This window comes from Lissotriton vulgaris, chromosome 7, assembly GCF_964263255.1.
Source record: "Lissotriton vulgaris chromosome 7, aLisVul1.2, whole genome shotgun sequence".
Lineage (NCBI taxonomy): Eukaryota > Metazoa > Chordata > Amphibia > Caudata > Salamandridae > Lissotriton > Lissotriton vulgaris.
Genome location: NC_141695.1, coordinates 543,130,410 through 543,144,019, shown reverse-complemented (window position 1 = coordinate 543,144,019; position 13,610 = coordinate 543,130,410). Strand labels below are relative to the sequence as shown.

Genomic DNA, 13,610 nt, shown 5'->3' with positions numbered 1-13,610 from the left:
AAGAGGTGAATCTTTCTAGACTCATTTCTGAGAGTCAGCCTTGTACCTTCTCTTGTTAGCTTCCACTGTCAATCAGCCCAATACTTGTTTTCAGGTGAAAGCGCTTCAGGTAGACTGTTGACATCCAGCACTCGACTGCTGACATGTACTTTTTAAGCGGGGCAGTGACATTTCCCAATGAAAGCCTCAGGAAAAGTTTATGATCACCCATGTACTGTTGAACAGTGATGTGTTCTCAGCTAAGAGGACTCACCGGGTATTCTGGGACACTCCAGGGTGCTCCCTATAATTCAGTGCTCTATACTGGGGGCATAGTGAGACCTACTAACTCAAGGAAAGGTCAGGCCCGGGCTTGCCTGACTCTAAAATTGGGCCCACAACAAATATGCAATGTCGCGGTGAGGGTCGATAAAGGACTAGAGTATGATGAGGATCAGGCATACTTAATTGCAAACAGTGGCACAATACAAGGTCCCAATTCTCACAGGGGCGCCTGGAGAGGACTCTCACTGGTTCCCTGATTGGATGTCGTCGATAGGGGAAGAATTGCTTCCAACTGGTCGCCTGGTTAGATCAAGTAAAAGGAAACCCCATAGGGACCGTTGGTTCTTGAAAGAACTAGAGGACTACACCTGCAGTCCAAACAGTTGGAACGCAGATGGAGAAAGATCTATGAGGAATCTAATCGACAGATTAAAAAAAATATATAGAAAAAGATACCACTCAGCTAATAAATCAGCAAAAAAGGTATATTTCCATAATCAACTAACCATGGAAAAACATAATCAAAAAGAGATCTTTACAATTGTGAAAACATTCATTGATCCCTAGGGAGTATACATAGAAATTCCTCCCTCCCAGAAGTTATCTGAAGATATCGCAATTTACTTTGAAGAAAAGATTAAGGCCATACAAAAGAACCTTTGGACCCAGGACCATTTGGAGCCCCTTGGGTCACAGGTGTCTGGAAATAGTGATTATAGACCTGGCCTCCAAGCCTTCGAATTGGCCACTCTCTCCCAGACCAAGGAGGCAATACTGGCCTGTAAATCGGGCTCACCTTTGGATGCTTGTCCCCCGATGCTTCTACATCACATGATCGATATTGTTAACCCGGTGATCAATGACATTGAGAATTCTTCACTAACCATGGGGACGGTGCCAGACATATGGAAACTTGCCATAGTAAAACCCCTGAAGAAGAAGTTGAACATCGATTTCTCAAATCTTGCTAATTATAGGCCCATATCTCTATTACCAATTTTAGGCAAAATCACAGAGAAAATAGTGTATAAGGAGCTCTTTAGCGATCTAGAGTCAGCACAGATTTTTCATCCCCATCAATCCGGTTTCCGGCAAAAACACTCAACTGACTTGGCGCAACTTGAAATATCAGACACCATCAAATTCATTCTGGATGAGGGTAAGAGGGCAGTCTTAATCCTTTTAGACTTGTCAGAAGCGTTTGAGTCGATTTCACACAAAATCCTGTTGGCCAGATTGTGATCTTGTGGTATATCAGATCATGCATTGGCATGGATCACATCCTTTTTGGCAAATAGGAAACAAGCGATCTTGCTGGGACCTTTACCGTCATCAGTACAAGTCATCGCTATAGGGGTTCCCCAGGGGGCTTTTTTAAGTCCTCTGTTGTTTAAAGTATATATGGGTCCTCTTGTCTCGCTGACTTCGAACTATGTGATCGGATGCTTGCTGCCAAATCTTATCTATGTCTGCTTTATATATCTGATCTGTTGTTACTCACAGCGCCAGGAGACTCCGTTAGGAGTGGCAGTTGTGCTATAGAAAAACTACTTTTCATTTCATTTAATTTCATTTACACAACTCCTCTTCAGCTTCACTCCTGCCAAGAGGATTGAAGGTAAGAACGATGAGTTGTCCCACAATCTGCAGACTTTGGAATCAGTCCCTTCCACCTCTCCTCTCACCACTCTTCACCTGGGGATGAGCTGGAGGGTGATGCAGACGGCGCTTCCCAGTAAAGCAAGGACCGGTGTTTTTCAATGGAACTTTCACGAGGCCTACTGGGAGGATACCATTACTATTTTTCTACTTACTGTGGTGCCCGAGCAACCTTGGCCGATGCCCGGTGGAGCTGCCCTATGCAGCTATAGAAGAGTTTGGCTCCGGTTCACCCCGTCAGACGTCACCTACCCAGCCGGAGATCTGACATTGTTTGTACGTGTCTCCCCGTTGTGTTTCCTTCCCCCCACCTCCTCCTCCCTCAATGATTCTTTGGCTGTTTCCCAGTCCTACTTCGAGCCGTTGAGTTCAGCTACCTTGATTTGATTTTGTATATCCCGCCATTTTGGGATAATTGCTATCGGCGACGTGGGTCCTACATCTTGGCTTGGCGGTTTTAACCCATTGCCTGTTTGTCCTTTTCTTCTAGTCTTCTCACCCCTCCCCTCATATACTGTCTTTCACTTTGACTGCCATGACTGCTTTGTTCCCCCTGTTGTACTTTTCCCCCCTGCCGGTCTGCCTGACTATCTGCATTCCTTACCCTTTTACCATTCCCCCTCTACCTTACCTTCCTTTCCCCATAAATTAAGACGTACGTCTTGGATATTCTACGTGCTAATACCTCATATTATTGTGTAATCTTATGTTTTTTGTTTTCTTCTATGTCTATACTTTGCTCCGGTAATTGATGTAATTATGTAACCTGTAACTCGCTGATCCTCATGTAAAGCGCTCTGATACCTCCGGGTATAGCCAGCGCTATATAAAACTTATACTGCACATAAATAACTAAATAGATACATGGTTCCATATTGCACTGCTGATAGGACAAGTCCGGGGCAATGCCATAGGTTACACAATGTGTTGACATCTACAGGAGCTCTATTGAATGAGCTGCAATCTGTTATTTAGGTAGGATGAGAACCACTACAGCACTATGCTTTCAAAGCCCACGTTAGTGGATGGGATGTTATGCAAGACACGATGGTTAATGGTATTGAAGACTGCAGAGAGAGCTATCAGGATGAGGAGGCATGGGTTGTCATTGTCACTGTGTACTCAACGGAAACCTTCTCTGTGCTATACTTTACAATTAAATTGAATTGGTAATATTGAGGGAATGCATTGCTTGTCAGCATTTTCATGAATCTGGGTGGCAGCAGTGATTTCTTGGATATTTCCACAGGAGTGATGGATCAGTGATTAGCAAGATAGTTTTGGTACAGTTTGGGGTTCATTAGCAATGACAGGATCTGTACAGTCTTGAGGGAAATAAGGAGGCTGTCTTGGGTGAAGGATGCCTGACTACATTGGGGCGAGTTTGAGAGCTTGTCTGGAGACTGCCTTCACTGTTGATGCTCGCATAATGTCCCTGGATGCTGCCTTGAGTTCATGAGCATTGAGAGATTATCGACGGAGATTGCAGGATGGATCGCTGTAACTTCTTTTTTCATTTATTTTTCATTTTATTTTGTCAATCTACTTGAAAAAGTATCATGGCGTACTTTTCCCTATAGAGTTGTAGAGGTGAGCCCCAAGTTGAATTGACACAAAGCTTGATGGCCATCATAGCCTTTTGATTGGTGGCTTTTCAGAGGACGGTAATATCTTTTGCTTTGGCTCCTGTGAAGAACTTTCTTCTGGCTGTACGAAGGTTTTATAGGATCATCAGGTGATTTATTTACAGTTTAATATAGCGCATGGTTATTGAGAGAGATATATTTACTTTACATAGAGACAAGAAAGTGACATCATAGAGGCAGAGTGTGGTCCACTACAGTTTGACCACAAAACAACCATTCAATAATGTAGTAGCACAATCATCTACATCCACCAGCATGCAAAAAAATCAGATATTCACAACCAAAAAGTCAGACATTGAACTCAACACAGCCTTGTAGGACGGGTAAAAAGCAGAGTATTTTCAAATGTAGCCGAAGGAAGCCACAGCTATCAAAGAAAGATGAAATGATGACTCACTAACATTCAAATTGGATTCAAACTGCATTTGACAAACAACATCACCCCACCAACCTCCGAATCCCTCATCTTATTTAAACCACAGGGCACATTTACTATGAATCCATGCAACGTGCTGCAGCAAGGTAACTCGCTGTGCCGCATTATATGAAAGGTAGAGAGCAGAAATGCTCCACACTTACAAAGATATGGAGCATTTCTCTTTCTCCTTGGGCTGGAGCACTGTCTGCTGTCTAGCACCACCAAAGGCACCCTTGCACCTTAGTGCAAAGGTGTGTGCATTACAGGCAGAATTGTTTTTGTGGAGGAAGGGTCGCCTTCCTGCGCAGAAACAATCCTTAGACGCAAATTCCTCTTTCCATGTGTGCTGCAGAATGCTGCACACATGGTTAGAGGATGTAACAAGGAGAAATAAAGATATTTTCCCTCGTCAAGCCTTTGTCCTGCAGGTGCACCATTTTGATGAGATCCTAGGTTTACAAGCCTTTGGTAATCTGAGTTTGTGTCAAAATACATGGGTGAGTGCATGGGAATGCTCATGCTACACCCATGTTTTGCCTCTCTGATGCGAAGTATTGCAAGACAGAGCTATGTGTTGTGTCGTGTTTATTCGTATTTACCAAACCACTCAAAGTCCCTCAAAATGGCTTTGTAAATGCTAAAAAGGATATCGTGTTGGGGCTGCCTCACAAAAGTGATGTGGCCAAGACACAAAATAATACTAAATCTGGGTCCACATTTCCGTATGCCTGGCACTCCATGCTGAACTTTTTGGGTTTGTATGGTAACGCTCCATATGCCGTGCAGCAGGACTGACAATACTGAGCCAACAGGATTGATTTGATATATGGTTAATGATCAAGAAGGGGATGCGCCAACAGCTTGAGAAGTTTTTTACGTGGGATGCTTTGATATTAACCTCATCCGTCCGCTACTGGGCCCTAATGCAAATGGGTGTACTCATGATGGAACGGTTCCGTCATGAGCACAGCTCGACCGATGCTCATGACGGAACCGTTCCGTCATGAGCATCGAAAGGGTTAAGTAGCAGAACATCCATTTTGTGGGAAAAGGGAGGTGATGTCATATACATGTGATCATCCTGCACAGAATACATGGTATTGCTATTAGGCAGCAGTGAAAAACTGGATGGGCAGTGCACTAAGTGTACCAGGACTTCCTAGGGCTGATCCCTTGAAGGTAAAAAGAGTAAGTTAATTGCACCCTCTATACCTGTCCATCATATGAAGAAAAACATATCGCTTTTACACACCAGAGCTGCATAACTGTGTTACATTCGATTCCAAACAGTGGGGCATATTTACAAGCCCCTTGCGCTGCTGGTGCTTACCTTTTTTTGACACACCGGCGACGCAGAAAAGTGCTCCATTATTTACAAGGAATGTAAAGCCAGGATGCTTGTTTCCATCCAGGGAAGACCTGGCCTGGCAGTTCGGGCTGGGCTGTTCCCATGGGGAACAGGGTCAAGACTGATTTGCATGTGGCTGTGCTTAAGCATGGGGAGCAAAGTCATGATAGATTTAGGCCCAGATCTCTGTACTGGGGTGAATGCTTGACATTGATCAGCATTCTCTCCATCAATTGTTCTTTTTGCATGTAAAGCCACCCTGCATGTCTATTCGTGGCCTTGTAAATATGGCATCTTTTCCCTCAGCACTTTGTGTGAAAGGGGGCATGCCATGGGCGTTGTTCTGGGCATTCCCACTTAACACCCATAGATTCTGCTGCATTTACAGATCTACAACTGTTTTGTAAACCTGGGAATGCATCAGAATCCTATGCCTCAGGCACAACGAGAAGAAATACTTGTATTTCTCCTTGTTTTTCCTCTTTCTATGCGTGCTGCATTTTGCTGCATGTGTAGAAAAAGGAAAACACCACACATGATTCTTTTTGTGCAGGAAGGTGTCCCATCATGCACAACAACGATCATTCCCACAAAGCAGGCACCCTTGCACCTTCCTGCACAACAACAACCATTCCCGTAATGCAGGCACCCTTTCAACGCGGTGCAAGGGTGCTTGCGTTGGTGCATGGCAGCCAATTGTGCGTCAGTGTAGGGGAGAGCTCAGGGATATATCATATTGTTGTAAATATGACGCATCTCTGTGCTTTGAAAGTGACGCAACATGGCGCTACCCAATGGGGGCACTGCACTGTGTTACTTTCTTGTAAATGAGGCTCAGTGTATTTTATAATGAATAGGTAATACCTCACAGGCAAATAAATGCATCTGCAGAATATTCCCAGTCAGCCTTAGCTCACTGGACTACTACAGCTCCTGCAATGAAGGCCAAAGACTGTTGCCATAGTAAATCTAGTGAAACGGTGTGAAGTCCTTCCATTCTCTGCAGCAAGACTGTGCATTATAAGAATTTGCATTGGAATGCTCTCCTGCATGACTGTGCATACTGGACGGGAAAGAAGGCTCATTCACCACAATGTACTTATATAACATACAGAGTCACGAAACGGCTAGCCCTATATTATTTGTAGGTAAAACCACTCCCCCTCATGGAGCATTGGATGTCCAAATAGTCCTAGCACCCTGCATTTCTCTCCTTGAACCTACAGCAACCTGAGGATGAGCCCAGCAATCCAGATAACAGCAACCACATTATCGCTGGTGCTGAAGCGGCAGTCACATTTTTAGGAAAGGATGATGGAGGTTGGAGGGGCCTGGGGGGGGCGGTTTGTTTTCACCTTTATGAAAACAAGACTTTACCATGCACCTGTGGAGCACTATTATGAGGGTCTTTAAATAGATGTATATATTGAAATCGATAAAGATTAATCCATTCTCAATGATGCTAAATCCTCAATACCTAAATATGTCACTAGGATGCTGCAAGTTGTACAGAATGCGGCAGCCAGACTCCTGTTAAAAATCCCCAACCACATCTCTGCTAACTCCATTGGCTGCCTATAGAGGCTAGAGTTAAGTTTAAAACTCCGTGTATAGCTCGTAAAGCTATCAATAACACTGGGCGCGGAAAACTGAGGAACCTGATATCTAGGTACACCCCAACTAGACATGACAGATCTTCCCAGCAACAGCTCCTAAAGACTACCAGAATTAAAAGAGCTAGATGGGGCGGTAGTTCTTTCGCCTATCTGACACCCAAGCTGTGGAATGCCATTCCACTGGAAATCCGAGCTGCACCAAACAAAACTTTTTTCAGGAAAAATCTGAAAACCTGGCTTTTTCCACAATAAAAAGGCGTTGGCTCAGCTCTTCACCGGCAGAATTCTCCTTAGCGCTGGGAAGCCCTCGGACAGCCATGCACTCTACAAATCCAATAAATAAATGCTTTGGATTGTGATGGAATTGCCAACAGTAAAATCTGTTAGAAAATAGTTTTTTTCGTAATAAACTCTCAGCTCATAAGGGTGTGGAACTTTGGATTTTGCTTTCTTAAGTGCATTGGAGGGGCACAGGTGGCGAGGTTTAGGGCAGAGCAGCACTGACACAGATGCCTAGTAACTTGGGGCCAGATGTAGGTGGCCTATTACCAGTCGGTAAAGGCCGAAATCGGACGTTACCGACCGGTAATTGACTTTTCCTATGTAGGAGGCTTTTTTACCGATTCGGTAAATACCAAATCGGTATTTACCGATTCGGTATTTACCGAATCATCATTTACCGATTCGGTATTTACCAAATCGGTAAATGAGATGTACGAAGCACTGTAAACAGTGCTTCTGGGCCTTAAGGATTAGTTGGTGGTAAATAACGAATGCCTATGTAAATGCAAATATGTGCATTTACACCTGTTCCATGTGACAGACATACATGCCCTTAGGGCATGTATGTGTGCCACATGTGCACACAAGCACTAATCAGGGGTGCAGCAGGGTGTCAAAGTGATACCCTGCCACCCTTGACTTTTTTCCAATTTTACCGAATCGGTAATTACTGATTCGGTAATTGACATTCATTCCTATTGGCCTCCAGGCCTATAGGAATGAATGGCAAATACCGAATCGGTAATTACCGATTCGGTAAATACCGAATCTTAACGATTCGGTATTTTGTACCGAATAATTACCTACATTGAATTTACTGATTCGAAAATACTGAATCTGTAAAATTCGGTATTTTCGAATGGTAAATCTAAATTACCTACAGCTAGCCCTTATTCCCTTGATTTTAATGTTGGAAAATACCTCATATTGTTAGTATGCAAAAAGAAGCACTGAGCAAGAAAGGCTGTTCCAAACCAAATCAACGCACTGAACAGAGTTAGAGTAAGCAAATAATATACTTGTATTTCAAAAGTATCATTAAGACAGCACAAACATTCCCTACCTCAACCTGAAAACAAATTAGGAAAAGTGATAGGCAGAGATTCAGGTTGTGATATACAGCGAACATGTAAACAGATTGCAGAATAAAATTCACCCACTGTGCCAACAAAGCTTACCTTGTCCACTCTGGGGCTGGCTGCAAGGTGACAGATGGAGGTGTAGGGGAGGGAGTCCCTGGAAATTCAAAAACCTGCTCAGGAATTGGAGACTGTGGGGTGGCAGCAAGCTCAGACGGAGGTGCTGGAGGCTGAATGGCTGGTGGCGTGGAGGATGTCTTCCGGACCAAAGAGGAACTTCGGCGGGCAACCCAAGAGGTGTCCATCACCTTCACGCCCATGCTGGGGAAACAGAAAACCATTTCAACAACCCATTTAAAGAAAGAATGCAAACTGATATATAAAGGAAAGTTCAATCTGGTTAATGCCTTCAATACAAACAGTACTGCAGTTTTCACATATTGAGGTCTTCTTCAAACCCACTTCTAATGGAAACCAACTGCTTTTCTTCTGCCCAGCAATGCTTTTTTTTATTGCATTAAATTCCCAGAACCCTGGGCTCTAATATCCGTTTATTCACATCCAACACTGACGCTTGGTATTTACAATAAGCCCCTGGTTTCAAGATTGTAGATATCTTATGCAAAGAAATAAATGACTATCAAGGTACCATCCTCCCACAGGAGTGCATGCAAATGTGTCAGCCATCTTGCGTCTCAAAACTTGCCGCAAGGAATGCTTTGCCAAAAGAGCAGTACTAATATTGTGACCACTCCAAATCATTAAAAATAGTATACAGTTAAAGGCAAGTAATCGTACTTTATGCTACTCTTATAACATGAACAGGCCAAAAGGATTAAGGGACATATCAACAAGGCAGGGCTATGAAATTATTGCCGCTTTTGCGTCCGTTTTCAAGGCGAAACGCTGCAATAATTTAATTGCCTTATCAGCAAAGACACGCTATTGCGTGTTTTGCTGATTTAGCACCCCTTACAACAACGACCAGCTTTGCATCTCAAATGTGCTGCAAAGTGGGCGTTCCGTGAAAAAATCACTGGAGAAATGTCGCTAACCGACATTTCTTCAATTATCAAGCTGCACGCAAACAAGCAGAGCGATAAGAAAAGTATCGCTGACCACAGTTATCGCTACTTTCCTTACGCCTGATTGTCATCTGACTTAGCCATGTAATCCAATGGGAGGTGGATTACATGGCTAAGACCACCCTGCCCTATCAGCAAGGTATCTCTGGTCGCAGTGCGATTATCGCTGGATTTCCAGCGATAATCACACTGTTTTCCAGCTAACGCATAGATTCCTATCGCTTGGGAGATAAGCGTTGCTCATAGCACTCTATCTCCGCAATAGAATCCAGCAATAGCCTGCAATAAATATCCTTGCGCTAAAAGCGCTCAGCGATAATTATCGCAGGCCCTTGCTGATATGCCCCTAAGTTCTCAGCTATTTAAGTGAGATAGATGAATATCTCGAGCACCATGCCTTAGAAGTAGGTGTGGGCAGCAGCGGCCTGTGCAGGTAACAGAGGTGGGTCCGTTGTGGGGAAGAATTCGGGAGACCACGACGAGGGAAAAATAATTATTTATTTAATTTTCCCTTGTGGTTGTCTGTCAAACCCCTCTCCCCCCCACCCGGTCCCACTGCCCCACAGCTCTTACATGCATGAACTGCTCCTGTTTGTGGGTACATTGGCAACTTTTTAAAACAAGAAATACGGGTAATTTTTACAATAATTACAAATATCATGGGAAATACTTTAAAGCAACCATCCGTATTAAAATGTCATGTGAGGGATCTTCTCTCATACAAAACCCAAGTAAGATATATGCTTTATGTATTTGCTTACAATCTCTAAGTAATGCGAGAAACATTGCTTGTGCAAAACATTCTGCCAAGGCGCGAGTCCAATTTCCCACTTTCCTCAAATCCGTTTCCGCTTAAAAACTCTCCCAAGAAAGAAAATTAGAAAAAGGGGTATAAAGGCAAAAAAAAAATCATGCAAAATACCAGAAACATATAAATCAGGATTTATGCGACATTATGCTTGCGTAACAAAAATTCCCTGGGGCCTACTTAGACCCATGTGCAGAAGGGGGCGCGGCTAATTGCACATTCAGTGGGAACAGACCACTCCTCACACTTCGGGCTATTATTCACACAAGCAACCCACCTCCTCTTTTATATATCCCTTCAGCCGTGCCAGGTTTTAGGGGTGTCCGGTCACCCCGAGTTATTTCAGCCTGGATGGCTCACTCTATCCCTTCCCACTTTAAATGGTGACTGGCTTGGTTTCGGCCAGACGTCAGACTCTCCTTAGTGAGCAAGCATAATCTCTGAGCTGTTGACTGTGAGCTGGAATGGGCCTCATAGCATACTGCTGACTTTGAGTCAGTCCCGTACGCTCATCTTTAACCAGAGGTAGAACTGCGCTAGGCTTTCTGGATGAGACGAGTTATCTAGGAGTGGGGGTGTGAGGCTGAGTGGTCTGGCCTCTCCGGAGTTGACATCAGAGGTGTCACCATCCACCCTTCGGGGCTGCCGTGGTTAAGCAACATCTCATCCATTTCCTCAGGTGTGGAAGGGTCCATTGAGGCTGCTACCTTCTTGAACCACAAGATGTTTCGAGTGACCGCCTCCTCTCCCTTGCAGACACAAACAAGGGTTCCTTTAACCCCAACCACTGTGCATGCACCTTTCTCAAATGGCGTTCAGAATTTCCACCTGTGATGTCTGGCTCGAATCATGACCAGGTTCCTTATTGCGCATCCATTTCTTGGTCCCCCCCAGCCATACTTGTTTGGTCATTTGTTCGTTCACTCCCTATGTTCTTTCTGTGCTGATCGGGTTATAGTCGCAGGGGTTTCTATCCTATCCCCTTATGGATTTTGTCCTTCACTGGTCTTCCTAGCATCATGGTTATGTGGTGTTCTGTGTTGTGCAATGGGGCATGTTCTGGTAAGTATGAACAAAATAGTGTAGGCTTCATTCGAGGTCAGCTCCCTGTTTGATTGTGATCCTGAAGGCTTTGTGGAGGGTGCACATGAGACACTTCACATCTCCATTGACCTGGAGTCACTGTGGTGCTATCTTTAGATGGTGAAACCCCATTTGTCTGTGTTCCTTAAATTCAACCCCTTGGAATTGGGCCCAATGTCAATTTGTATCACCTCTGAAATGCAAAACATTGCAAATGCCTTCTCCAACAGAAGTTGCACCATTGTGAAAGTGAATTTGAGATTGTTAACTCAATGACGTGGTATTTAGAGTACCGATCGATCAACACCATGGTGAGCTACCCATCCGGGAAGCTGTCACAGTCAAGACTGACCTTGGTCCATGGTGCCTTATTGGGCTCTTTAGTGACAAAGGGGGCAAGATGACTTGCTCGGCCCATGAAATGGTATCATGGGCATCTTCTCACAGTGTCTCCATGACATTGTCTAGCCCTGGGAACCACACCTTTTAACAGAAGTCATATTTCGTCTTCTCTATACCTTGGTGGCCGTTAGGAGCCAGTTCCACTACTCTTGACTGGAGGGCTTGCAAAGTCACCCATTTGTCCCCTTTCAGCAGGAATCAATTTATGGTCACCCTCACTTCATACTGGACCTTCTAGACGTGGGATAGCATGGTTTTGTGAGTGAGCTGGCATTCACCTGTGAGCATTCTGTAGAAATATCTTCCAGGCATTTCGCTGCAACACTTTCATCAACTTGTACAGCCCAATGTCGACCAGTACTGCTCTCTGGTTGAAGGTCATCGCCTTCAGAAAGGCACATTGAGACACCATGCGCGCATTGTTTCATGTCATCCTCTGAGTCCATGTGTCAGCTTCCTGGAGCTGGTGGGTGTTGAGAGAAAAAGTCAGCCGGGTTCCCTGCCCCAGCACCGTATGTGAGGGTAAAGTTATACAGCAGTAGCTGGACCAACCATCTTTCAATCCTTAGGGGCGGGTGTTGGTCAGTGCACTGAAGCAGGCTCATGAGAACTTGGTGATCATGATGATTTGGAATTATCATCCATATAGGGGCAAGTGGAAATGGTGGCACCCCCACTTGATATGCAGCACCTCTCTTTCAATTTGTGAGTATCATGCTTCTGTGGCTGTGAGTGCCTGGCTGGCGAAGGCTAGGAAGGCCCACACACTTGGCTCATGTTCCTGTGTGAGTACTCTCCTCCCAGCCCCACCGGGCCAGCACCCACAACTAGCTCTGTGGCTTTCTAAGAATTGAAGTAGGCCATTGTGGTGTGGGCCAACAGCCAAACTTGATGCTGTTGGAACCGACGCATCCTAAGAACCCCACTTCCACTTAGCCATTGCCTTGGTGAGGATCAACAATGGTTCTGACTAAGCATGGGCGGAAAATCCGCTACGCTCGCGGATTTTGCGGATTTTCGGTAAATTCGCAATCCGCGAGATTCGCGAATTTCCCGCAAAATCCGCAAATTCGCACGCAGCGGATTTTTTTTCTTTGCGGTGTAAGTTCGCAATTGCGAACATGTATGTGCGGCGGGCAGCAACAATCTTGCACTCGCGAAATTACAAAAATTGCAATTCCGCACAAGAAATCTACTAGCAAGCAGCATAGACCTTCTGAAAATGATTATTTTTATCAGAATAACTCCTCAGGTTGACATTTGCCTGCAGTTTTTTAGATTTGAGGCCTTTTGATTTTCTTTGGATAACTTTTGGATTAGAAATCAACTTTCTCATATAAGCTTGGTGGGGCATTAAAGTTGCTGTAATGCTGCTCTGCAGAAAAACGAGTTTTGCAAAAGTGAAAGCAGGTTCAAAAGTTCAAACTCATCATTAGTAACTGTTCCCTGTAGTGCTTCCTGACAAGGGCCCCTCCAGAGTTCAGTTGCTAGTTGCAACAATTGTATGACCCTGCTCTGACCCTCACAGCAGGCCCATAGAATAGCTACAAGTAGGCCACAAAGGTCCTGGGAAAAAAAATTGCACTGCAACAGAAAGCAAATTACAGATAAGGATGCAGGTGCCAGACTGGAATTTTAAAACAGTGACACATTAATAAATCAACCCCAAATTAATTCATGTCAGTTGAAGCAGGCAGGTGTGCTTGCTTTTTCCCCCCATAATCTACAGTGATGATGAACCAGAGGGTGGCATAAGGCATATATGTACCAGAGGGTGGCATGGGTAAAACAGAGGGTGGCAGGGGTGAAACAGAGGGTGCTGGGAACCTGTGATGATGAACCAGACGTAGAAACAACATAATCGTGACCGTTGCGAGCCGACATGTAAGTTCGCAATTGCAAACTGGTACAAAACCCTCG

General features: G+C 44.5%; 1 protein-coding gene across 1 annotated transcript in view; it reads right to left on the bottom strand.

Annotated features, from left to right (window-relative positions):
• ARHGAP44 (Rho GTPase activating protein 44) overlaps window positions 1-13,610 on the bottom strand; it is a 524,893-nt gene that overhangs the window by 77,299 nt on the left and 433,984 nt on the right. The window contains exon 17 of the mRNA XM_086928736.1: window positions 8,412-8,633. Coding sequence (XP_086784862.1) covers window positions 8,412-8,633 — 222 coding nt within the window. The remainder of the gene's footprint in view (window positions 1-8,411; window positions 8,634-13,610) is intronic.